This window comes from Lagenorhynchus albirostris, chromosome X, assembly GCF_949774975.1.
Source record: "Lagenorhynchus albirostris chromosome X, mLagAlb1.1, whole genome shotgun sequence".
NCBI lineage: Eukaryota > Metazoa > Chordata > Mammalia > Artiodactyla > Delphinidae > Lagenorhynchus > Lagenorhynchus albirostris.
In genome coordinates, this window is record NC_083116.1 from 44690549 (window position 1) to 44717107 (window position 26559).

The 26559-nt window shown below is 45.0% G+C and overlaps 1 protein-coding gene across 1 annotated transcript; it reads right to left on the bottom strand.

Annotated features, from left to right (window-relative positions):
- Window positions 1-1393: 1393 nt before the first annotated feature.
- SRPX2 (sushi repeat containing protein X-linked 2) lies at window positions 1394-25821 on the bottom strand. Its single transcript, XM_060137490.1, has 11 exons — window positions 25466-25821; window positions 23551-23783; window positions 19119-19199; window positions 10914-11105; window positions 8623-8799; window positions 8219-8345; window positions 7938-8059; window positions 6479-6658; window positions 5667-5800; window positions 3036-3157; window positions 1394-1925 (listed from the first exon to the last, which is right to left on the bottom strand). The coding sequence occupies exons 2-11, from the start codon at window positions 23630-23632 to the stop codon at window positions 1745-1747; spliced, it is 1398 nt and encodes a 465-aa protein (XP_059993473.1). The 5' UTR covers window positions 23633-23783; window positions 25466-25821; the 3' UTR covers window positions 1394-1744.
- Between the last annotated feature and the right edge of the window lie 738 nt (window positions 25822-26559).

A 26559-nucleotide genomic window follows, 5' to 3' on the forward strand; every position in this document is an offset into this window, starting at 1 on the left:
TTGATCATTTCCTCCATGTCCCATTCCACCCAGAAACTGCCTTTTAATTTTGCATTTTACAAATGAGATTTCCACTAACCGCCCAGTATAACAGCTTCTCTGTGACTCACTACTACCCCACCAGTCCTGGGCTCTCGATTTCCATCCCATCACTCTGCTTGGGAGAGTGTTTTCTTGGGTTGAGAGCTTTTCTTTTCCCTCTTTCCTCCTGGGCACACTCTGAGTGTTCTGTCTGAGTGGGATTACAGAAGATAAAACCTTTCTCCTTACTTAGAGCTGTCAGCTGTCTTTAAATGAAAAGTAGAAAAAGAAGTAGAGGCAGTATAACATTGTGTTTAGGAACACTGACTCTGGAGCCAGGCTGCTGGGGTTTAAATCCCGACTCTGCCACTTCTGAGCTGTGTGATCTTAGGCAAGTTGCCTAACCTCCCTGTGCTTCCATCCCTGCATTTGTGAAATGGGACTCATAACAGGACCTACCTTACAGGGTTCTTGTGAAGATTTCAGTCAATTGAGAGTGTTTAGAACAGCACCTGGCACATAGTGAGTGCTCGAGCATTTTAGCTCTGCCTCTCCACCTAGCCTGCTTCCTTCTCCCCTCTAATTTCCCACCAGTGAACCCCGGGGGAAAGTGGAAGGTGAATGGCTGCTGAGTCTTAACCATGACACTGGGTTCCAAGAGAGTAGAAAAGAAGGTTCCCAGCAGCCTGGGGAAGAGCGCTTTTCTTTCAAACACTGATGCACGCTTGGGTGCGGCCAAAGCCAGAGCAGGGAGTCTGAGTGTGGCTCTGCTTCCCAAGAGCTCAAATAGCCCACATTTCCTTGCAGGCCTGACCCTTAAGGCTAGGCTTTGTGCTGCTGTAGCTCTCACCTGCTCTGTGGCCATCTCTTCAAAGTGGGTGTCTGAGTAAGTTAATACATGAGGCTGAGGCTGTCTTTTTTCCTTCTCCCTGATTTAGTTTATGGTTGGTGGTTCTGAGGTTTCCTAGATCACGAACTGGGGGTTTCTCTGAGGAAGGGGCAGCATTGGCTCCCTTTTTGCTATGAGAACTGGAGGCTCAGTAAGGAGAGAGACTGTTGCCCATGAGCTAGTTGGAGGGGCAGGAGAAAGCCTTCTGCTCTGGCCTGATTTTACTTCCCAAGCTCCCTCCCCCTGCAGCAGTTTGCTAACTCTTAGGTGAAGTGATGGCTAACAGAACATTTGTGGCCCAATACCCTAAAAAGGGAAAGGACAAACAAGTTCAAGAATGTTTTGGTGCTCCCCCCACCTCCAATCACACAGTTAACCTGTAAGGAAGATCAGCCACACTTGCTAGTGTCCTGGTTGTCTGTTGTGATGGTGCTGCCCTCTGCTGTCACTTCAGGGTAGAGAAGCCATTTAAAACACAGCCGGTTAGTGAATGAATTTAGAATTTACTTATCTGGAAGACTTTGGAGAGCTGGGCAGAAGCCCAGGTTAGGAAAGCAAGACCTTCTGTCCACAACCTGCTGCCCAGGGCCTGTCCTCAGTCCCCCCCTAGCTTCTTATGCTCCTCCAGTGCTACCTAAAGCAGAGACTTACTTAAGGAAACTATTCCACAGCCCTAAAAAGGTGCCTGGAAATGTCCCAGGATCCGGGAACCTCACCCACTTCAGAGTCCTGTCCCTAGAGCTGTGGAAAAAGCATTTTCTCCTTTTATTAGGCCCCAGTTTCGGCTGACTATGGGACCTTTGCCCTTGACCTCAACCATACCCTGGCTCAAGTTCACTCGCATATGTCCCTTTGCATCCGGCGCTGGGTCAGCTCCTGGTTGCTCAGTAGATAGTCATCAATGAACGTGAAGATTTCTTCGGGAGTGACAGGTTCCATGTAGCGTTCCCGGTCAATTCCCTGCTTGTCAATCAACACCATGTTGAAGTACGAGCGAGTGAGGTGCTGAAATTGCCTAGAGAGAAGAGCCCAGGGAGGTCTGAGACCTTGTATTGGCATCATCCCACCAGGCTCTACTACCCTCTGACCTTTCACAGCTCCACTGATGGACTAATTTTTTCCCCACCCAATCCCTTGGCCCCATCCCCTCCACTACCTGTCTCAAGTCCCTTTGTTTTTCTCTGCTCAGACCCGAGTCTTGCTGCACCTATGTGTCTAGCTCTGTTAAGCTGTCCCTTCCTCACTCCAGATGGAACAGCTTTGTTATTACCAAGCTGTGTTTGCCTCACAGGCCCCCTTAAGCAGGGCTATCACATACAGCAATGCGGGCTGCATGGAATAACTCCAGGGAGTACTGGTCACATGCACTACGCTGCGACTAGTGTTTCCTAGAGTTGGGCTGGGCACAGCCTGCACAACCAAACATGGCAGCCCTGAGGTTGATGAATGTCACCTAGTCAACCTTGAAGTTGAGGAATATCACCAAGTCTGCAGTCTCCTTCCTCTGAGTGTTTCCCAGTCTCTCTTCTATCTGGGACTGAATCTTTCTGTCCCTACTGAGACTGAGCTTTAGGGGCAGGTATTGTTTATAGAACAGAGATCAGTGATGGCTTTATTGGCTCTGAGTATATGTGGAGGCATTGGAAGGGTGATAATAGATAGATAATGAGAAAAGTCACCTTCTACCACCTGTTGCCTATGGTCTTCTCTCCCCCCAGGGGCAGATGGGTATGATTCAGATTTCAATGCCTAAAATGTGTTTTGCTCCTTTGGAGACTGAGGGCAAAGGGATAAGGCCATAAGGCAACAGGATCAGAGGCTTATCTGAGTCATGTCTGGGTCTGTGTCTCAGCCCTGGCTGTGCTTCAGAGTCACCTCAGGTGCCTCCTAAAAGCACAGTCCTGAGGTGGTTTGGGGTGGTCATCTGTATTTTAAGCACCGCCCAACCCCCAATTTAATTCTGACACCCTGCCACTCTCTGACCTTACCTAATACATCCAAAGAGTTCAAACACAAGGAATTCGCTAAGAGAGTAGTGTCTGCTGATTGTCCCACAACCCTCCTGTGGCCAATGACCTGCCTAGAGTTTCCGCCCAGCCCTTCCCTGTGGCCTCGCAGCCTGGACCTGAGCTCCTCGATGATGCTGGCTGACAGCTGTTGCTCCCGGATGCGCCCCACTTCCTGAGGTGGCTGCCCCACCAGCTCAATGATGGTCACGTGCCGCAGGTCCAGTCCGCAGATGGATTGCTGGGAGGGGAGAGAAGAAGGTTTTCTGTAATAGGCTATCAGACTCAAACCTAAGGCTACTTAGCTGATTCCTCCTGGGACCACGTGGAGGCAGTGTGGGAAAGGAGGGGCTTCGTCCCCAACCATCACACCAGGGGGTCTACGACCTCTTCCCTCTGTCATTCCTGAAGCACTTGCCCTAACAGTGTTTCCTTTATTCTAATGAAGTGTGGGACACTGGTTACACCATGTGGGGTAGAAAAGAGAAATGTAATTGATAAATTGCAGGAACATCATCTCTCCTTGCTTAGTTTTGCATAGGTTTTTTTTTTGTTTTTTTTTTGTTCGTTTGTTTGGTTTTTTTGCGGTACGCGGGCCTCTCACTGTTGTGGCCTCTCCCGTTGCGGAGCACAGGCTCCAGACGCGCAGGCTCAGCGGCCATGGCTCACGGGCCCAGCCGCTCCGTGGCATGTGGGATCTTCCCGGACCGGGGCACGTACCCATGTCCCCTGCATCGGCAGGCGGACTCTCAACCACTGCGCCACCAGGGAAGCCCCTGCATAGGTTTTTAAATACATAGGTTCATTTTTAAATTGAGATATTATTTGACATATAACATTATATTAGTTTCAGGTGTACAATATAATGATTTGATATTTGTCTATATTGCAAAATGATCACCACAATAAGTCCAGTTAACATTCATCACCACACATAGTCCCATTTTTTTTCTTGCAATGAGAACTGTTAAGATCTACTTTCTTAGCAATTTTCAAACATACGATATAACTATAGTCACCGTGCTGTACATCACATCCCCAGGACTTATTTATTTTATAACTGGAAGCTACATAGGTTCTTAATGGATAGCTATTGTGATAGGATAACAGTGACTATTGTTCATCGAACACACATACCTAATGCTTCGCGGGAATAATTGAATTTAATCCTCACAACATCCCTAACAGGGTAGGTGGTATCATTCTTATTCTGTAAAGGAGAAAGTAACTTGCCCACATTTTCATGACAATAAGATGCTGAGCCAAAATTCAAAATGAGGGCGAGGCTGCCTGCCCCAAGTGTGTGCTCCTTACCACTAGGCTACATGGCCATGGCCTTCTCTCAGTCTCCAGAATTTCTCCAAAATGGTGCCAGTGCTCTTTCCGTTACCCTTTCTCGCGTTCCTCTGCACTGGGCTGGACACCCTGTAACCCTACCCCGGCTCTTTGTTCTGCCTCATCCAGCAGGGGTGCCTCTTAGCCAGTTACCTGGGGGGAGGTTTAAAGTAGCAGTGAGCACTGCCTGGTGCCCACCCCTTGTTTAATCTTTGGGCTACTCCTCTAGACCTGGCCCTCAAAGTCACAGTCCTCCCTGGCTGGTTTCTGTTCTTGTTCTTGCTTTCTGCTCAAGCTGAGGTATTGCCTTTGTCTGCCTTTTTGGGATCCCTGGAGGAACTAGGTCCTTTTTGGTCTAGATACCCAGGGTCATTCCCTTGATACAGCTGCTTTCATCCTGGGCCTCTGAATATTGACTTGGCAACTTGTAAGATTCAACTTTTAGAACCCCCCTAAATAACTTCTTCTTTTACCTGGGTATCCAGCCCCTTTCAGCTTATCAGAGCTGGTTCTCCAAGTCTTGTCAGCATAACTTGAATTCTCTTCAAGAGCCTAGTCTATTCTTTATTTTTAACATTATATTATTTTTTACTGAGGTTTAGTTGATTTACAATATTATTTAAGTTTCAGGTCTACAACATAGTGATAGAATCTGGTCTATTCCTTTCACAAGTCCCAATGGTCAGATCTATTCTGTCCTTTCCACTTCTCCTTCCCCCACAAGTGGCTTTAACTAGATATCTGGTAGAATGTTAAAAATCCTCACGCAATTCCCACATATTACTTTGCAATATCACAACACTTTTCCTTCTCGTCTGCTATTAGTCGTGGTTAAGAGCACAGATCCTGGAATCAGACTGTCTGGGTTCGGTCCTGGCTCGGCCACTTACTAGCTAGTGATTTTGGGCAAATCATTAACCACTCTATGCCTCAGTTTCCTTACCTAAAAAATGGAGATAGTAATGGTACCTATTTCATAAGCGTTGCTGTGAGAATTAAGTGAATATGTGTAAAGCACATACTTGTATACCTGGTCCTTATATAGCACTTACTGTCTGTCTGTTAGTGCTATTATACCTTGAAAACATAAACATAATTAATTCCCCACATTTACATTTGATCATACATCTTACAAGTCTCTCCAGAGTGTTTTGCCACACAGCCTTCTCATGCTTCACCAAGCCTCCTGTAACCCACCATTCCAGTAACCTCACTGTCTTTTCAGTAAAAACAGTGGTTTTTAAAATGTGCTAAATTTGTCTACAGTAAAACTGATCAAATGTTGTCCACAGAGTCTGAGGAAGTAGCATTTGTGCTGCAGAAAGAGCAAGTCTTTGAGAAGAGGTAGGAGAGTAACGGAGTGGGGTAGGGGGAATGCAAAGAAGCTAAGCCCTGGTTAGAGGAGTGGCTCTCACCTGTAGCATAGAGATCTGCATTTTATAATATCGGTTGGAGGGATCAGGAGCCGAGATGATGAGGAGTCGCCGTTTCTCATAGAACTGATCCAGAAGGCCAGCAGCCGAGTTGACATTGACATTAATCTTCATAGCTAGGGCAGAAGCACATGGCCAGTCAGAGTATGGCCTGCTCCTTCATCCCAGCATGGATAACAACATCTTGAGGTGTTCCAGCCTTTCGGGTTAACCTTTTTTGGTTGTTTCTCCCTTTCTTTCTTTCTTTCTTTCTTTCTTTTTTTCTTTTAACATCTTTATTGGAGTATAATTGCTTTACAATGGTGTGTTAGTTTCTGCTGTATAACAAAGTGAATCAGTTATACATATACATATGTCCCCATATCTGTTCCCTCTTGCGTCTCCCTCCCTCCCACCCTCCCTATCCCACCCCTCTAGGTGGTCACCAGGCACCGAGCTGATCTCCCTGTGCTATGTGGCTGCTTCCCACTAGCTATCTATTTTACATTTGGTAGTGTATATATGTCCATGCTGCTCTCTCACTTCGTTCCAGCTTACCCTTCTCCCTCCCCGTGTCCTCAAGTCCACTCTCCATTTTCCTTGGGGGAAATCCTGAAAGAACACTTGGAGATTTTAAACCCTTTTTCTTGGAGGTGGAGTATGCTAAGGGGGAACACTGGCCCTGAAACATCTCAGAATCCCCCATTCCCACATCAGACACATTGCTCTTGGCCCCTGAGTCATAGACATTGGGAGATCCCCCAAAGTAGCCCTGATCAATATGTCCACTCTCCCCATTTCCTAGTTTCACTCACGAGCACAGATAGGTGGTGATCCTGACCACTGGCGGCTGGACTGGCACACCCGGGAGGGGGTCCCTTGGCGCTCATACCCTCCATCACAGTGGTATTCACAGGTGGCACCATAGTTGTCCCCCGCTGAGGTGCAAGTGAGGTAGCCATGCTGTGGTGGTTTCAGAGTTGGACAGCGTCTCACTATCAGGGAGGAGTTCAAGTTAGGGGCTATGTTATCTCTTTTAGAAAAAAAAAGGCTAAGAGGATGCCTATCCTGGGTTTTCTAGATCAGCAGACCCAGAAAGATCAGAATGAATGACTTGTCTGTGTTTCCAATGGCCAGAGCTAGAGCCAGAATTTTCCTTCCTTACGGAATTAAATCTAAAATGTAGGCAAAGGTGTTCATAAAATGTGGAAGCACAGGTGAGTATATATAGTGTCATCAAAAGAGTATCAATCTGTAAAAAGAAATTGCCATTTTTGTTTTCAGACTTTGGGGACACCCCTCATAAAGATGACTACCATACAAATTACTTTTAATAGCAAAAAGAAATTGGAGGAGACTTAAATATCCATCAGTGGGAGAAGTGTTAAGCAAAGTATGATATATTCTTAGAAGCAGATTATTATACTGTTATTAAAATACTTCTGAAGGGGGCTTCCCTGGTGGTGCAATGGTTGAGAGTTCGCCTGCCAATGCAGGGGACACGTGTTGGTGCCCCGGTCCGGGAGGATCCCACGTGCCGTGGAGCGGCTGGACCCGTGAGCCATGGCCGCTGAGCCTGTGCGTCCGGAGCCTGTGCTCCACAATGGGAGAGGCCACAACAGTGAGAGGCCCGCGTACCGCAAAAAAAAAAACAAAAACAAAGTACTTGTGTTATAATGAAAAGTAAAAAAGGGTGACATAAGATTGGATATGCAGTATGATCTCAATTATATATTTTTTAAAGTATGTGTGAATAAAAGACTGGAAGGAAAATACCAAAAGATTAACAACAATTGCCTCTGGATGATAGAGTAATAGGTTTTTTCCCCTTTATATATCTCTTTATTTCCCATATGTTCAACAGTGAGCATGAATTAATTTTATGATGAAAACAAAACAAAACAAAAAGCAAGAATCAGGCAGCCAACACCACCAATTTCAGCAGAGGAGGAAGATGGAGAATGAAGGCTGATTAGCTTTAATCATTAATTTGAAGGCCAAGAAAAGAAATGGATAAGAGTACCTTTGTGGATTTTATGTAGATTTAGGAGAGTGAGAAAGTCTTGTTGGGAAACAGAGTTTCTGAAACATGTGTATGCACATGTCATGCAGGCTTCCTGAATGACCTGTTTAGTGAACTTATTTTCCCCATCTCCCAATATATATGCAGTGTCTGTTTTAGGTATAGAGAGGAGAGGGTTGTGATGGGCATCTGGAGGGTAAGGGAAGAGCAGGAATAATAAGCAATGTAGAAATGGAAGACTTCTTTCTAACCTTGTACTTTTACAATGAACTTGCAGCTGGCCCGGTTGTAGGCTTGGTCGTAGGCAGTATAACGAATCACGTGCTCTCCTTCGGGAAAGTGAGAGCCAGGCTCAGGGCCCCGAAGTGTCACCCTGCATGGGACAAAGTGAGAGAGCCACTGAGGAAAGTGACTCTTAGAACTGGGGTCTGGGGCACATTATCACTGTACCCTCAGTCTGTGCGGTTCAGTGTGGGCAGCCTGAGTGCCTGGGAGAAGCTGGTGGGAAGCATAGGAGGCATCCATTACTCACCTGGTGATGGTGCCGTCAGCCGAATCTTTCACCAGGGGTGGGTCCCAGTATACTCGAGCAGTCAGTTTCTCTGGCTCTGCCATCTTCTCACGGGAGTGGGGACAACGGATCTTGGGGGGATCTATGTCTGCCAAGGTCATAAATCAAGTGCTGACTCGTGGGTCCCCTGCCTTCCTTGGAGGGAACCCATAGAAACAATGCCACACCACTGGGTAGGTAAAAGATGCACTCTCAGTTCAAGATGCTCAACAAAACTGGGGAGGCCCAGCTCCACGGGAAGTGATCACTTTGTTAAGCCCATGCCCAGGGTACCACCCTTGCAGCGAGCAGGAATGCCTTCTGTGGTGGACATAATGCCAGGCTGGCTCTTTGCAGCAGGACAGCTGGGAGCGACCAGCATTTACCTACACATACAGGCTCGCCTCCACTCCATCGCCCATCTTCCATGCAGATTCGGCTGCGGTCACCTTCTAGGTGGTAGCCACTGGAACAGCTGTAGTCACAGCGAGAGTCAAGAAGCACCCCATTTGTGCATGTGTAGGTGCCACTCGTGATGAATGGCAATGCGTGGCATCTCATCTCTAAGAGAGAATGAAGTGGCAAGTTCAGTGGCCTGTGGGGTTTGTGTGGAGGTGATGCCTGGGCATCTAGCACAGGGAGAACCGTATCGGAAACAGCAGAAAATACAGAAAACCCTACACCAAACTGCCCTGACATTTTTGTGCCTGATTGCCTCTTTTTCCTGATTGCCTTCTTATTTTGATATTATGAAGTATGGTACTGCTCTTGGTGGGTGGGGGTGGGGTGGTGGTCTCAAAGAAGTAAATTACTCATCCAAGTGCATGGATTTGAGAAACGCACCTGAGTTTGGATCCCAGCTCCACCACTTACTAGCTCTGTGACCTGAGCAAGTTACCTCATCTCTCCAAGCCTCAGTGTTTTCGTCACTAAAATGTGTATACCATTAGGTAGGATTGTTGTGCCGATTAAAGAGACAATGCATATAAACCTCTGGGCCTATTCAGAGCCTCAGCAGCTGATAGTTTTCCTCTCTTGTTCCCCAAATGCTAGACGCCCTTGAACAAATTTAAGGCTCCTTTTTTGAGTATAATGTTGGTACTACCACAAGCACTCCTCAGCTGAGGCTCACTTACAGGCAGGCTAGCCCTCTGTGCCAGTGAGAATACAAGTCAGGCCAGTGCCTGGAGGGCCAGCTTTGGTGGCATTTGCTTAAAGACGAGTCCATGTGCTTTAGACATCACGTGTGCCAGCGGAGACAGCTTCCATGAATTGATTGTGAGCCTGTGCTTGCCAAAGTCTAGTTTGAAATACCTGATGCCTGAAAGAAGTAGGCCAGCCATATCTTCCTTTAGGTTGTCTAAGTTCTAACCCTCCTTAACTTCAATTATTGGAGCTTTGAATAAAGATTCTATGAGCTATGTTTGTTTTGCTTCTTGGTCAAATCAGACTTGAGGATGATTGCCTTTTATTTTTTCCAGTCTCCTTTATATAAAGACCTAGGCAAAAAATGACCTCCTTGAAATCAGGTCCAAAAAAAAGGTTTGTCTTTTCAGCTGAATTTGTTTTCTTAGTATTACGTGACAGTGAAAATGATAGATCCAAAGTGTTTGCCCTTGTGTCTCTTATGAGGAAGGACACAGCCAGATTCAGTGTTTAAATATAGTAATTAACTCATTCTAGGCACCTGGAAATATGTACATCTCCAATTTTTAACTGGTTTTATGTTCATTTGTAGACTTATTTTAAGTTTTATGTTCATTGTAGACTTATTTGTAAGGCCAATTCAAATTCATTTTGGAAATGATGGTGTCTAAGTCCTAAAACAAATGCATTACAGTCACCTAGAGGGACGTGGTAGCTTCCCTCTTTCTGGCTATCAAGCTTCTCCTGTCCTCCACAGCATCTTCTCTGACCAACCCCATTTCTCTCTGAATGCTCAGCATTCTGCATCCCCTTACACTCCATTCACGTGCACACATTTGTGTTTCCGTCCCATTAGTCTATAAGCAGCCTGGTAACTGAGGGATTGGCTTCTGAAGTGACCAATACAGGGCCCCGCACACATAGGTGTTCTACAAATGGCATTCAGTGATGGACATAGGGACAGACAAAGCTCAGCTGCCAAAATGGGGTAGGCTGTAGGGCTTGAATAAGAGGCAGGGATTTGGGAGCTAAGGGGGACATGACGTGAAACGTGCATATTAGCACACCCACATTCCAGCCTTAGGGATTCTTCTTGACTTTCAGAAGAAAATGAAGACTAGTGGATGTCTTATAGTTTCATCGCCAAGGCCTTCTAAGGCCTTAGGTCAGGAAGTACAGCAGTTTACCACAAGTGGGAATGAGTCTGAGACCACATATGCTCAGAGCTCCAGAGGAAGGCCCAAGTCTACATCAGGCCCCAGGCGTAAGCCTTCCATGCACTCCTCGACCTCCTGTGCCAGAAGGGCTGGTTGCTACTTAATGCCCCTATTGCTTGACCAATAACCACTGGGAGAGAAAATGAGCTGGAATGTTAGGATGGGGAAAGACCTTGTTGGGAGCCTGTGGAAGATTCTCAATTTGCACTTGACAGAGGTCAGAGTAACACCTCCAGGCATATACCCTGGGTGGCTGGCCGGCCAGCCTCTCTCACACGCTCATGTCAACATATGCACGCACAGATACCACTTACGCCTGCAGTAGGCAGTTCCAGACCAACGGCGGCTTGGCAGGCATTGCACCGACCTCCGTCCAATCAGTCGAAAGCCCCGGTCACAGGAGAGCTCACAGCGAGTGCCCAGGCTGCTGTGATAATTTCCTCCTCTTGGTGAGTAGCATGTGGCTTCTCCATCCTGGATATTTAATGTATAACACCATCGGGGGACTGTAGCAATAGAAGAAAAGTAAGCTAGAAGTACAGTAATCAAGACAGCGTGGTATTGGTGAAAGGACAGACACATAGATCAATGGAACAGAACAGAGAGCCCAGAAACAGACTCACACAAATATACTGAAATGATTTTTGACAAAGGTACAAAAACAATTTAATAGAGGAAAGATAACCTTTTGAACAAATGATGCTGGAGCAATTGAACTTCCATAGGCCAAAAAAAAAAAAAAAAAAAAAAAAGGAAAAGCAAAGCAAAGAACCTTGACCTAAGTGTCTCATACCTTAAACAAAAATTAACTCAAAATGGCTCATGGACTTCAGAGAAAAAAGTAAAATTATAAAACTTTTAGAAAAAAAATAGGAGAAAAATCTAGGATTTAGGGCTAGGCAAAGAGATCTTAGACATGATGCGAAAAGCACAATTCTTAGAAGAAAAAAAATCAGGAAACTGAACCGTGTCAAAGTTAAAATCTTTTGTTCTGTGGAAAGCACTGTTGATAGGTGAAAGACAAACCACAAACTGGGGGAAAATATTTGCAAACCGTATATGGGACAAATGACTAGTATCTAGACTATATAAAGAACTTGGAAAACTCAACAGTAAAAAAAGCAAACAATCCAGTTAGAATATAAGCTTTAGATATGAAGATATGCCACTGAAGAGGATATAGTGATGGCAAATAAGCACATGAAAAGATGTTCAGCATCATTAGTCATTAGAGAAATGCTAAATCAAAACTACAAAAAGATACCCTTATACACCCATTGGGATGACTAAACTTAAAAAAAAATGGCAATTCTAAGTGTTGGTGAAGATGGAGAGAAACTAGAACTCTCATACGTCGCTGGGGGAAATACAAAATGATGCAGCTACTTTGGGAAATTATTTGGTAGTTTTTTAGAAAGGTAAATGTACACTTGCCAGGTGACTCAACAGTCCCACTTTAGGTATTTACCCAAGTGAAATAAAAACCCGTGTTTATACAAAATCCTGTACACAAACGTTTAAAGTATTCTATTCATAATTGTCAAGCACTGGAAACAGCTCAAATGTCCTTCTGAGGGTGAATGTTTAAACTAACTGTGGTTTAGCCATACAAAAGAAGGAGGTGCTGATACATGCAACAACTTGGAGGAATCTCCAATTCAGTTTGTGAAATGAAAGAAGCCAGAATCAAAAGGCTGCAGGCTGTAGGATTCCATGTATGTGACATTCTGGATAAGGCAGAAATATTGGGATAGATCAGTGATTGCCAGAGATCAGGGGTAGAGGGGTGGATAACCTCAAGGGGGCAGCCCTGGGCAAATTTTTGGTACTGTGGTACTGATGACCTGACTCTTTGCATTGTCAAAACACCAAAAAGAGTGAATTTTTACAGTGTGTACATTTACAATAACTGTTAAAAATAACACAAAGATGTAAGCTAGAGAGAGGAGGGGAATGCCATGTCAAAGTAGGCTGCTTAGGAATGAAAGTCCAATCCCAGTTCAATACTGAGCACAAAAGGTAATAGGGCTGTTAAATCATAAAGCTATCATAAAGATGCCTCATCTGCTACACAAAATAAATGACTCTTCAGTGGGTTCAGATTTTAAAGGGGAACATATAAACAAGCAGAGGGCCACCTGCCCAAGAACGCATACATAGGCTGACACAGATTTCTTAGCCTGGGGCTGGGAAGGCTAAAGCCCCGTATGAGCTAATTTGGTTCCCAAATCCTAAGAGACAAAAAAAGGGGGGCTGTGAAAAAAAGCTCAACAGGAGCTAAAGGAACAAAGAAAGGCTAGAGCCTCTGTTTGAGGGCAGCTGGAGAATGAAGACAGATGACAGTGAGAAAACTATCCTTTAAGCCACAACAGCCTTATGGCTTCTAGCGTTAGCTTTGAGCCTGTGGCTGTGACACACAGCTGCCATCTGGAGACACCGTCTCCAAATGACAGAAAGTCTCTTAAGCACTACAGCTGCAGAGCTGTTGATTATATGGTCACAACACATATCATCAAGACTTTACATTCGAGGCCGGGACCTCAACAATCACTCTCATCCTATTTTTCACCCATATTCTGTCAAGGAAAATACACATAAAAGTGGAATGGATAGAACAATCAAGCAATAGTAAAGGGAAATATATACCTCAGGATAAATGCTGAGACAGTAATAGAGGGTCTAGCTATTGTAAATAAGTCCAAATTGGCTGGCCTCGAGGAATACTGGCATAAAGAGAACATGTCAGATTTGTGATTACCAGAGGCAGGGGGTGGGGGGAGTGGGAATTGGACGAAGGTGGTCAAAGGGTACAAACTTCCAGTTGTTAGATAAATAAGTGCTAGGGATGTAATGTACAACGTGATAAATACAATGAACAGTGCCGTGTGTTGTATGTGAAAGTTGTTAAGAGAGTAAATCCTGAGTTCTCATCACAAGGAAAAATATTTTTTTCTATTTCCTTAATGCTGTATCTATATGAGATGATGGATGTTCACTAAACTTATTGTGATAATCATTTCATGATGTATGTAAGTTAAATCATTATGCTGTACACCTTAAACTTATACAGTGCTGTATGTCAGTTATCTCCATAAAACTGGAAGAAAAGAAAATAAAGACTTGACGAGGCACAGCAGTTTACCAAAAGAAAAAAAAAAAGAACATGTTGGAAGGCTGGAAAGAGCAAAAACACTATCCCAATTTTCTATTTTTCCAGATTTATTGAGGTATAATCAACACATAAAATCGTATATATTGAAGGTGAACAATGTGATGTTTTAATATATGTATACATTGTGAAATGATTACTGCAATCAAGTTCAGTAACACATCTATCACCTCACATAGTTACCATTTTTTTTGTAGTGAGAACACTTAAGATGTACTCTCAGTAAATTTCAACTATGAAACATAGAATTATTAACTATAGTCACCATGCTGTACATTAGAGCCCCAGAAGGAAGAAGAAGGCAGCCTCTGGGAACTATAGCCTGGTGAGACTGACAGCACTGATAGCAAAGTGTTCTAGAATATTTAAACATAGGCTTATGAGCAGTTAGGAGAAGAAGTGGTGATCTCCAAGTGACCCCCAAAACAAGTAATTGAAGACTGACCTTGTTTCCTTTTTGGGTATGGTCACCAGACTAGTAGAGCAGGGGAAATGGTAGGTGCATTATGTGGAAGTCAGTGAGGCATGTGACAATGCCTTTCATGCCATTGATGTGGATGAGATGAAGAAATACTTCCACATGGGAGAGGTGACAGTACAGTTATGGAGATTCATAACTGGCTGAACAAAAGAGTACTGATGGGAAATTGAAACTAAGAACGTGGTAGGAAAATTGTTAGTCATTATGGAGTAGCTATGGTGTGCTAGTTACCATGCTTTATATTTTCATTTTCCCATCATCTCATATAGTTCTCCCAATAGCTCTGTAAGGTACAATATGTAGGTATTTATCCCTATTTTGCAGATGAGGAAGTAACTTGCCCAGGATCCCTCAGCAAGTAAGGGACAGAGCTGGGATTTGAACCCCAGGTTTGTCTGGCTCTAAAAGCCATTTTTTTTCTAACTACAATATCTGTCATTGCAGCATGTTAGGCTGCTGTTTTGAAGTATACATTTACATTTTTGATTAGGTACTATAGCCATATGTTTCAAAACCCCAAAAGTATAAAAGTTATGCAGTAAAATTCTCCCTCCCACCCCTGCTCCGACACCTACCCCCACTAAGTCCCCCCATCAGGAAACACTGTTAATAGTTTCTTTACACATATACAGCGAATCTTATTTTCCCCTCCACTTTATCACATAGAGTAGCATATTACGTCCACTGTTCCCACCAATGTTTTTTAAAATAAACTTAACAATGTGTTTTAGAGGTCTTCCCCTATCACTCCAGAGCAAGCATGAAATGTATTTAAATGAAATAACATTTATAAAATACATAGCACAGTGACTAGCACATAATACGTGTTTGTCCAGGGTCAAAACTGCTGGAAGGTGGAGGAGCTGGGATTTGAATTCAGGCCTGTGGCCTCTGCGATCCACATATCTCTTTCTAGAGATTATAAAGAAAACAGTGTGCTGACAACAGGATTGAAAGCGCCTTCTTCGTGATTACCTTCAGATAACTCAGGCAGAGTTACCAGCTTGCCCAGAGCTGCAGAAATCTGGGAGCAAGTGGTGGCCCAGAGGATTGGGACATACCTCAGAGAACGGTTTCTGACTCCAAGCTAGGACTCAGTTTAAGGGAATGAAAGAAAGTTCAAGATTAGTGAAAATGGTACCAAAGTACATGCACACTTTGCTCTAAAATATTGATCTGCTTTTTACTGGTTAACTCTTGTTTTTTTTTTTTAAACCTTCTTTGCAAAAAAAAAAAAAGGTTACCTTTTTTATGAAAGAAATAGAATAAGCTTGGCTTTGAAGTCAGACAGAACTGGGCTTAAATTCCTGCTCTGCCACCCCTGAGCTCTATGATTCTCTAAACTGAAATTCCCTGAGCTTAGTTTCCTGATCTGTAAAGTGGGGATAATAAACCAGTTTCATAGGACTGTTTTGAGAATCAAATGAAAATGCGTGTGTAAAATATATCTAATCCTGGGAATGGGAATGATATTCCCTGAATCAGTGTCTGGGTTTGAGCCACTGGCTCATCCCATCTCAAGCAACAAAACGCTGCAGCCATCTGGAGATGCCATCCCCAAATTACAGAAAGTCTCTTAAACACTACAGTTGTAGAGCTGTGGATTATGAGGTCACAAGACCTTACAAGGAATGCTGGAACCTCAGGTTGTACTTTCCTGGCCACCCCTCCCCTCTCAACATAGATAACCGTATTGAATTAGTTTTATGCCCTGAGACTAAGTCCCAAAGATAGCCATGAGACACTTGACCCCAAGGCCAAAGGCCACCATGTGGCTTATTTTTTTAATGGCTTTATACATATTTAAAAATAACCAATGAGGCAGATTAATATTAATCATAGGGCTGTTGGACCCTCCCCCCTGAAAGTACCTTCTGCACCTGTTGCTTTTTCCTATCTACTTCTCCCATCTACAGTCTCCTACAATCTGGCTTCTGCTCCCAGAATGCCAACCAGCCAGTAAACATTTCTTGAGCATCTACTTTTGACATAGCTCTATGGGGTGTCATACGTGGCTCCTTCTGTTAAACAGGTAACTATTTTGTTGAGGGTAATAAAAAGTAAACCAAAGAGGCAGTATATAATGAATGCCGAACGAGTGGTCCAGACAATAAACATTTATTTCAGAGTAGGTATACAGTAGATACTCAACAAATAGCCATTGAACAAATGAATGAAAGAATGAATGGATGAGGGAGAGTTCAGCATGGGCCAAAGCAGTCAGGGAACAGAGTAAAGCTCCACTAATCTGGCTACTCATCGATTTCATGTGGGGAGAAGGGGTAATGAGTTGTTAGGCCGGACATCTAGACTGAGACCAAATTCTGTTAGAAATGATCACAGTGGGTCACTAGGTTTGGGGAAAGGAGAAATATGAGTCAGAGAATCCAGTTAGGAGGCAATTGTCATTATCAATGTGTGAGGTAATAAAGGTTTTAATCCCATAGATTAATAAACAAATGACAATTCTTGGTGAATGACTGGTGAGAGGTGATGAGGAAAAGGGGCTATTAAAGGTGCCATTAAGGTATTTTTAAGAGAATGATGGTATCATTATCAAAAGTTTGAAGGCCAGATGTCAAACCTTTTTCAGGGAAGCAGAAAGAATTTAGTTTTCGATATCTCCAAATTTAAGTGTCCAGCAGCAATTGGAGATGTAGTCCAGAAGCTCAGGGGGACAGGTCAGGGTCACTCAAAGTTCAGATCCATGCCTCAGGCTCCCTCTTGTTACCACTAGAGAACGCATCTCCGTTCTTGGCTTCAGCTATGGCCAGAATAGTGAAATGTCCTGGAGCCCAAGGAAGGGGGCGGGGTGAGAAGTGAGGGATGGTGTCCACTGTTTCTGAGAGATGGGGGAGGTTGAGCTCAAGAAGGGGCCATATGATTTGGGCTTGAGGAGAGAATTGTGATTGATCTTCAAGGGCTGTCATTCCAGCATGGAAATCTGTGGGTGAGTGGGAAAGAGACCATAGGGAGTTGGGGAGTTAGCAAGTGCTGGGACAGAGAGGCAGTGGGTCTGGACAATTTAGCAGTGAGAAGACAGGTAGAAGGTAGCTAGAAAGGAGCAGAGAGGAACCCCAAACTCCGATCATTTGTCTATTGAAACTGTTTTCTCAAAGGTCACCATTTACCTTCTTCTTGCCAAATATATTGTTTATACCCTCAATTTGTTTCTTTCCAATATTTGACACAGTAGATCTGTTATCCCTTCCCCTTCCTTAAAATTCTCGTCCCTTGTGGCTTCTGTAATTTGATAGGTGCTACCCCAATCTCCTCCTACATGGCGGACCACTAATGATCTCTCTTTTTCTTGTTGGTTCCTCTTCTCCTGATCACATTCGTAGATGTCTTCTAAGGCTCTGACCTTGGCCCTCTGATCCTTCAGACAGCTCATCCATCTAAGCTAACGACCTGACTCACGAAGCTCCATCTTTCTACTCCCCACTGTCTATAGGGTACAAACCATTTTTTTTTTTTGTGGTACGCGGGCCTCTCGCTGTTGTGGCCTCTCCAGTTGCAGAGCACAGGCTCCGGACGTGCAGGCTCAGCAGCCATGGCTCACGGGCCCAGCCGCTCTGTGGCACGTGGGATCTTCCCGGACCAGGGCACGAACCCGTGTCCCCTGCATCAGCAGACCAACTCTCAACCACTGCGCCACCAGGGAAGCCCCAAACCACTTTTCTTTTCTAACCTTGTCTCTGTGAGAGGGGGTCTTACAGTTCTCCCAGGTGTTCAGACTGGATGCTTTCAGAGAGTCGTTTGTTTCTTACCCTCTTGGTGCATCAAATCTGTACTAGGTCTGTCATCTCTTTGTTTGAGACATCTCTGGGGTTCATCCTTGCTCTCCATTTCTTTTCTACTAGCCTCAATCATCTCTTACCAACATCACTGTTACTGATTCCTGGAGAATCTCCCTGACCCAGGCTCTACCCCTCCCAAACTCCTACTTTCTGTCCACAGTAATGAGGTTGATATTCTGAAATTACTATTTACAATCTCACTCCCCTCTGCAAAAACATACGATGACTCCTTATAACTTCTAGCACAACAGCTAAACTCTTCAGCATGGCTTGCAAAGCACAGAAACAAAGAATCTTAGAAGTGGAAGGGATATCAGACATTGTGTGATCTAAATTTCCTTCTAATGCAGGAATTGCTATTCAGCATTTTCACAGATAGTCCTCCTGCCTCTCCTTAGAAGGGTCCCTAGATCATGGAGCCTTTCCAAATTTGGTCTCACTCTTTATATTTACCTCCTACTACTCCCTCCACATCCCATCTCCTCTAGTGAGGCTGGATTCTTCCTAGCTCCTTCCTCTTACACGTTTGTTCTTACCTCTATATCTGTGGCCATCTGCTATGCTGAAGGCCCTCCCATCCCCTTTCCAGTTCTCAGATCCACACATCATTCAAAGCCTAGTCTAAATGTCATCTTTCATGACCCCTCCCATGACTTCTTTTTCTTAACTCCTATCGCATTTACTGCTAGCACAGAGTTTCACGCTTACTTGCCCTATGCCTGCTAATTTTATTGTGCCCTCACCCATATCCCCCAGCAGAATGTAAGCTTCTTGAGGGGGACAAAACCCTACCTTAGATTTTATTTCACCCAAGGCTTTTGTTACAGAGGATTAGGCATACAGTAGGTACTCAGTCAATACTTAATTATAGATGGGCAACCTTCATTCTAGACAGGTGAGATCACACAGCAAGTCAGTAACCAAATTCATGACTGGAAACCACAGCCCCTGCTTCCCTGAGCTGCAGCTTTGGCACAAATGAGCCAAGCTGGGTGAGGATGCTTCAGGCAGGGCCTAGGCCTTAGGCCAGATAAGGCCCTTCCTGAGCCTGAGAAGCAGAGAGGATTACCTCGGTAGTCTAGGGCAGGGGCCTGTGGGACCTCTTCAGCATATACTTCATTGTAGCTTTCATCTGGGTAGTAGCCTGAACCTAGAATGAAGAATATATCAAGATGACATATTGGTTTCTTATGCAAGTCCTTCCCAACCTTTTCCCCTTTCCAACTTGGTCCCTTTCTGAGGACATGACACTCCATGGGTGGGGAACTATGTGGCTATTTAGTGGGGAAAATCCTCTCTTGTGAAGCAGCAGAACTATTGTGGGCAAACGTCCACACCTCAGGTGCACAGAGGGTGAACTCATGTTGGAGGAGAGGTGGGTGGCTTACTGGTAGCACTGGAAACCTCCATTCAAAAGAAAAAAATCAAAATTCTTGACCAGCCATGAATCCTGCCCGTCTGGACTAGAAATGACCCATTTCCTTGATGTAACACATGAGTTTTGGTGAGACACTGATGACCAAGCTCTGAGGATGGACAGTTGTTGTCCCAGGTAGGAGGAAAACATAGAGCCTGAGCAAGGGTCTTTCCACTAGTGATGGGCCTTCTCACAGTCCTCAGAGGGAAATAATTCCTCAAGCTCCCACCAGCCCACAGGGCACCAGCCTTTTGCCACCTGGTTGCCAGGGCTAGGGGTGGCATGCGAAGGCAAAGAGGGAGGGCTCAAAAGGCGAGGGGGCATGAGAAGGGTTTCACTTCCTGAGCAGTTTGTCCTGCTTTGGAGAGATGTCTAGTTCCTCTAATCAGCAGGAGCCTTAGTAGGGGGCTGCTGAGCTAGAGAACATTCCACAACCACCCTCATCCCGTTAAGTGGGCCACTCCCCGGTGGAGGCCAGTCATGGCTGTCCGGGAGACTAAACAGTGCGTTCCACCAGACGACAGGAAATGGGTCATGAATACGAACTAATTGGAATACAACTTGGTCCTTTCCGGAGGGAAGTTGCCGGAAGCTCTCTTTCCAGCCTCCCAGAGCCCTAAAGCACACACAGGAATAGAGCAGCCAGCCCTGCTGGAGTCAGAAGACAATTCTGCATTCCCAGGAGAGGGTGTGCTTCCAGGACAGGGCTGGGTTTTAGTGCTGAAGCCCTTTGGCCTGTGTCAACACTCCGACCACAAGCTCGCCTGCCTCCTCTCTGCACAGAGGCACAAGGCCCCCTGCACTAAAGGGTGGAGCAGAGCGCAGATGATGAGGCTCTTCCAGTCCCCACAGGCATAGGCTGCGGGTGGGGGGGCGTGTTGGGAAACCAGTCCAGCTTGATGAACAAGGGAATGAATCAAACTGAAAGTTTGCCTTATGAAATCATGTCCTCGTTGGTTTGCCCTCATTCCAGAGGAAAGAGTTCATTTTTTCTCCTTCTCTTTATTTTTTCCTGGTTTCCCATTTTGCTTCTTCTCCTGGATTTCCTTTATTCCTTCTTAGGCCTCCTCTCCCTTGCTCCCTCTTTCCCCACCTGGGAAGTTTCTTTGTAGGGAGGTGGGAAACAGAATTCTTGTCAGCTGTTTCAGTTTAGTATCAAACCCTTACAGCGCCTGTAAACAGGAGGACAGATGTGCACGATTCTCTAAACGCTTTGGTCCCCCTACCCTTGTTCCAGAGCTTGCTTGTGAAGAAATGCCCAGCAGGGAGCAAGCCTCTGTTTACCAGAAGAGCAGACAGGAGTGTCCAAGGCCTGTGGCTGGATAACAACAACCACAATAACAACGACTGCTAACATCAATCAACACCTCCTCTGGGTTCAGCGCGTTACATACGTCATCTCATTAGATCACCCTGACATCTCAGTGAGGTAGACACCCATATTGCTTTCATATACACTTGAGGTAACAGGCTCAGAGGAATTCAGGGAGTAGCCCAAGGTCTCCCAGCTAGTAAGGAGTAGAATGGGTATTCCAGCCCAGGGCGGTTTGATCCCCTCGAGACCAAACTCAGACACTCCACTAAAGATGGCGGTAGGGGAGAGCTTTGGACAACGCCCAACAGGAATAAAAATCCAAAATCTTTCTCGCAATTCAGCCTTTTTTCACTCTATGTGTGCGGGATCGAAGGCCACCAAGCATTTCACATCGTTCCAGAATTACAGGGGATGTGGGAAAGCTGAGGGGAAGACTCAGTCAGATAATTACAGTCTTCGCCAGGGTACAGAGGTGGCTGGCCCAGTGCCAAGTCTGCTTTGTGACAGGAATAAGTTGGGGCCACCTTACCACTTTAAGCCTTTCCATTTCTCCTCTTTGCCTGTCTTTGGGTATTTTTTTGGCAAATATTAAGATACTGAGATGAGATATGGGAAACCAGAGGGTCCCCCCTTCCCATCTTGTTCTATCTGCTTGTCCCTCTTCAGCCCTGGTTGGGAGAGCTTTGGGCAGCATTCCTTGGTTCCTTTATGCTGATCAGTGGTTACTCTGTGGTCTGTTACTGGGTTCCTCCAACTTCCATAGTACAGTCAGACCCTCTAAGCACTACCCTTCACAAAGGTGTGGTTGGAAATGTAACTGATAGTTGATGACAATTTTAAGATCCTCCCTAATGCTTGGATTATGATAAGAAATACTGTCTGACTTCCTAAACTGCACAGATATGCCAATATGCACTTTTAACCCACTGTTGGCTTGATTTATATTCTTAATGCTTCCCACTCCCTGCTGATTATTCTTGGATCCTTTTTCTGATTAGCCAGGAATCCACACTTGGCTGCTTTCCTTGTACTATTCCCATTGGAGGACAAAGCTATAGTCATGAACAAAACAGTGCTGAATGCATAGAGAGTGGTCATTAAATATCTATTGAATGAAGAAATGAACAGGTGGGATGGAGCAAGCTCCGACAATTGAGCTAGTGATGTAGGGGAGGATTATTGGGAAATTTCCAAATTTCTCTCATCACGTAGCTTCCTAAGAAAAGAGAAAGGCAGAATGAGTGGGCTTGAAGGGCTGTCAGAGACCTCACCAGCCTGGGCTCCTGAGAAGGAGTGATGACCATAGTGATTCTTGTGAGAAGTGGGGAGTAGCCACCTTTGCAAACAGCCCTTTGAGAGTTTCAAATGAATCCAAGTCTTTAAAAAAACTGCACTGTCCTTAAGACTCCAACAGCTCAGGCTTCCACCCTGGGAAAGGTCAAGGCCTTTGTGTGCCATGAGGTTTCTTATAGTTATTCAAAATGGGGCTTGAACCATCTAACCTCCACTCCATAGTCTCATGGTCTTTGGCCGGATTTTGGGCTCATGTACTTGAACTGAAGCTGGGGGGAGGTTGGGGAGGACGGCTGCACATGGTATCTCCTGGGGACTTGGGGCTCCTATAACCCCAAGCAGTGTGCACTCTTCCAAGGGCTTGACTTGAATTTCTTCATCTCAGCGTCAGCCCTTATGCTTCACCCCCTACAGAGCTACCCCCTATTAAGCCAAGGAGGGGAAGAAGTGCGCATATTTGTTTGAAAGCTTGATGCAGCTGTTCCAAACAGAGCTACTGCCAGAAGCCTCCACCAGGAGCTAAGGGCATGTGGAAAATTTTAGCTACAATGACTGCAGCTGTGATGGAAGCAGTTTCTTATTTACTCATCTCTGGATGTTTTTCTAACTCCATTAGTTGGGCCTGTCTCCTGCCCCTACTCCCCCCAGCCCCCGTGAAGGCAGATGCTGCAGGCCACAGAACATTCTTAGCACTTGGAATGCCAGCTGGGCCCCATCAAAAACCCCTGTCTGGCACTTCATTATCCTTCCTTCATTCCTTCCCTTCCCCTCTCCCATCTCCTCGCTGGGTCTGTTCTCTTGAGTTCCCTATGTCTCCCCAGGGGCAAAGGATGAAACATTCAGGGATCTAGAAATGCCCATCCCTTCCAAAATAAGAAACAAGCCAGAAGAAACTGAGGGATTCCTGTTTAAGAGAATGTGGTCTGAATTGTCATTAACAATCTTCAGCAGAAAAGGGCTATAAAAATCTCATCCTATAAACAAGGTCTGGGAGGGGAGAGAGAAAGAGAGAGAAAGTAAGTGAAGAAGCAGGTAAGATAGTGGCCTCAAAAGCCATGTTGACCAACCTTATTTTTTAATATTTATTATATTTATGAAGTATAGTTTATGTGTAATATTATATAAATTACAGGTGTACAATATAGTGATTCACAATTTTTAAAGATTATACTCCATTTATAGTTATGATAAAATATTTGCCATATTCCCTGTGTAGTACAAATAAGCTACAAGGATATATTTACCAACGTCATTTTTATGCTGGTGCAGCCTGTTCTCAAAAATCTCTTACCTGTTTGCCTCAAAAACCTCCCTCGGTAGCCTTTTGCAATGTTTAACCATCTTTGTTGTTGAGGATAGTTCTTCTCTGTATCTAATTTATGCGTCTCCTATTGCGGTCTAACCCTTCCCTTCTCTAACACTTGCTCTAAGCCCTGCCCTTCCTGGAAATAATGGGCAACAGCTCCTAGAGCTTACCTGCATACCAGGTTGGCGTCACTGCTGGAGTGAGGAAGAGCAGCAGAGAGAGAGCTCCTCTTCGAGTTAGTTGAATGGCCATTCTTGAAAGGGGGAGAAGGGGGAGTGGGAGGGTGGTTTAGGGAGACAAGAATAGAGGTATGTGGCCAGGAGCACCAGGGCAAAGGAGGATGACGTTCAGAAATCAGCCATCAATGAACTTCCAAAAGTGAGAGAAAGCAGAAATGCAGGATCTGCAAGGAAGAAGAGAGATTTTTAAAATAATGAATGCCTGTTATATGGTCCCCCTTGTAAGGATCTTCCACTTTATAGAATAACAACACTCTGTTTGTTAATTTTGGTCTTTCCCTCCCAGGAGGAAGAGGGCATAAAACAACCAGTTCTCAATTGACCCTGGTGATAGCTGATGCCAATGTTCTATGTTCCAAGTTACAGAGAGGGACAGTGAGGTACAAAGACCAGGAAAGGGCCAACATTAAGTCATATAGAACCAAACGGGAATCCTGCAATCTAAAGGCACCAGTTGATGGTTTCATCCGCTTAACTAGTACTTCCTAACCACAAATCTGGGAAAGTGTTAGCATATATGGACTAAGAACTTGAACTCTAGAGTTACACAGATCTGCATGTGTATCCAATTCTGTCCCTATTAGCTATGGGGCTTTGGACAAATTCCTTACCTTCTCTGAGCCTCAGTTTCCTCATCTATAAAATGGGAATAATAATAGTATCTACCTTATAGAATAGACTATTGCCTGGCACATAGGGAAGCAATCCATGTATATTAGATATTATTATTACCAACTCCATCTTGAACAGGACTGGATGTCTCCTTTCTGCAGTCTCTCAGGTGGTGACTATACCCTGGCTCTGTTCTTAGCTTTGGGCTTTGAGGCTTAGTGGTTTAGTAGTGGCTTCTGGCTTTCAAGTCCAGCCTAACCTTCTAGTTTTACCCTGCTGAGCCAGCAGGAAGTCAGTGGGGTTGGAAAGAACCTACTGAGGTACGTGAGGAGAGGGTAAGTAAGCTCCCACTGCCCTCTTACTTCCCGTCCTGTCCTCACTCTAATGGGATGAGAGTTGTGTGGTTCCCAGTAGGCAAATGCTTCATAAATGACAGTGTTAAAACTTGCTGCCCATTGGTATAAACTGGCTGCTGGACTTCTCAGCAAGCACCCACAGGCTTTCAATGAAATGCCATGCTTGGGGGAGGTGTCGGTCCCAGAAATGGAGGAACAAAAAGATGGCAGATTCTGGCCAGCCTCCCTAAGGGGCGTGAGAAGTCCAAGAATGGCAAAAAATCACTTTCCAGTTCATTACTCCATGGCTTCAGATTTTGTCTAGAGAGTGGCAAGGAAGCAGGATAGAGAAGTAAGAGCAAGCGGGGGAGGCAAGGAAAGTGGAAAGATGTGGAAAGGAAGCTTAGCAAGAAAAGACAATCTGCCAGAGCTGAAGGCAAGAGATAAAAGCAGAAAGAGGGAGCGAAAGGATGAGAGAGAGGAGATTAAAGAGAGATTCAGGAAAATGAACAGCTAGATGCCCTAATCATCAACCCCTCTCCCACATGCAGCTTCCATCCAGTTCCTTGTTTGGGAGCAGGGGCTTTCCTTTGCAGACCCAGTGCTCTGAGCCTGTGACCCCTTCCCTGCCCACCTTCTCCCCAATCTCAGACTGAAAACTTGACTCATCACTGGGGTCAGCCATCCCTCTGCTGTGGGCCGGGAAGGTAGTGGGAACTTGTGTCTGAAGCCAGGTCACGGCTCAAATGGAAAGCAGCATGTGGTCCAGTTTCATAAAAGAACTTCTTCCTCCCCCCACCCCACCTCCAAGCCATTTTGCCCAAGTCCTGGCTCTCGTTACCCTCTCGGGTTGTGAAATGGGGTAGTGTGGTGTGGACGGATGAAGCGGCAGATCTTACCTGTTGTATGGTTTTTTTGTGTTCTCTCTCTCTCCTTCTCTTTCTCTTTCTCCTTCCTCTCTGCTCCTCTCATCAGTCGGAAAAACTTCTAATTTTTTACATTCCTAGAACGAGTGGCTCCTGGTCTCTCCGGGCCTCCGGGATTCTGTTAACACTGCCCAGATGTTAGGACATCAGCATCTGCCAAAAGTTTCCTTAAAGCTATATTATCCCCAAAGTTATAGCTGTTCCTCCCTCAGAAGAGTTTTAGAGAGGTGGGGGAGAAGGAACTCAAGGATGAGAGGAGCTCAATCCGTCTGCTGCAGAGCAGAGGAAAGTGTGAATGGTGCTGGCCCCAAGCCTGTGAGTATAGTAATGACTAACAGGCTGGCTAAAGGGCTTCCAGAGATGTGGTGCACTGAAGAACACTTTTTTTTTAAAATGACTCAGCATGACCTCAGGATTGAATGAAAAGGAATTCCACAAACTCCTAGGAGAGGGGAAGAGTGGAGCTGATTTTGACATTCCCTGCAGATTTCCCCTGTAATTCCTTAGTACTCTCCATCCCCAAGTTGCCCTGCCATCCCTATGTACAGGGTCAGATCCACTTTGAAACCCTCTCTGATGACCTAACTCCTATGGACTTCAGTTTCTGATAAGATTATGTTGCTGACAAAAAATACCATGCACTTCTAGCCTGCAGAATCAAAACTGATTTCCTGTAATAAGAGTGGAGACAAAGCATGCTTAGAGAAGCTTTAGGGGGAGGTTGTTTAAGCCAATTGAGATGATCTATCTCTGCATGGCAAGGTTATAGCCATTGCTAAGCTGTTTCCCAATGATCTCTTATGGAGGGCTGTGTTTCTCCTCACTAAGCAAGCTTTGTTCATTTTAGTATATGATAATGAGACTGTTCTACCACAGTGCAGAACAGCTCCTGATACTTTCCCTCCCCTTAGAGTTTAATTTCCATCCTTTTAAATGCATTGTCCTGGAAGAATTTTTTTTAGCTGTTGTAGAAATGATTTCTTCCTTGTGTGTGTAAGCAAACTGGTAACCCCTTCTCAGTCATGAAAGGAAGAATTGTGTTTACAATAATAAAAAGTTCAGTAGCA

Bases quoted from the DNA above. Each gene is read 5' to 3' on its own strand.
- SRPX2 (XM_060137490.1), bottom strand. From the start codon at position 23,632: ATGGCCATTCAACTAACTCGAAGAGGAGCTCTCTCTCTGCTGCTCTTC. The intron at 19,200-23,550 runs GTAAGCTCTAGG...TCTTCATTCTAG, and splicing joins GACGCCAACCTGGTATGCAG to GTTCAGGCTACTACCCAGAT. The intron at 1,926-3,035 runs GTCCAGGCTGCG...TCTTCTCTCTAG, and splicing joins AGCATCATCGAGGAGCTCAG to GCAATTTCAGCACCTCACTC.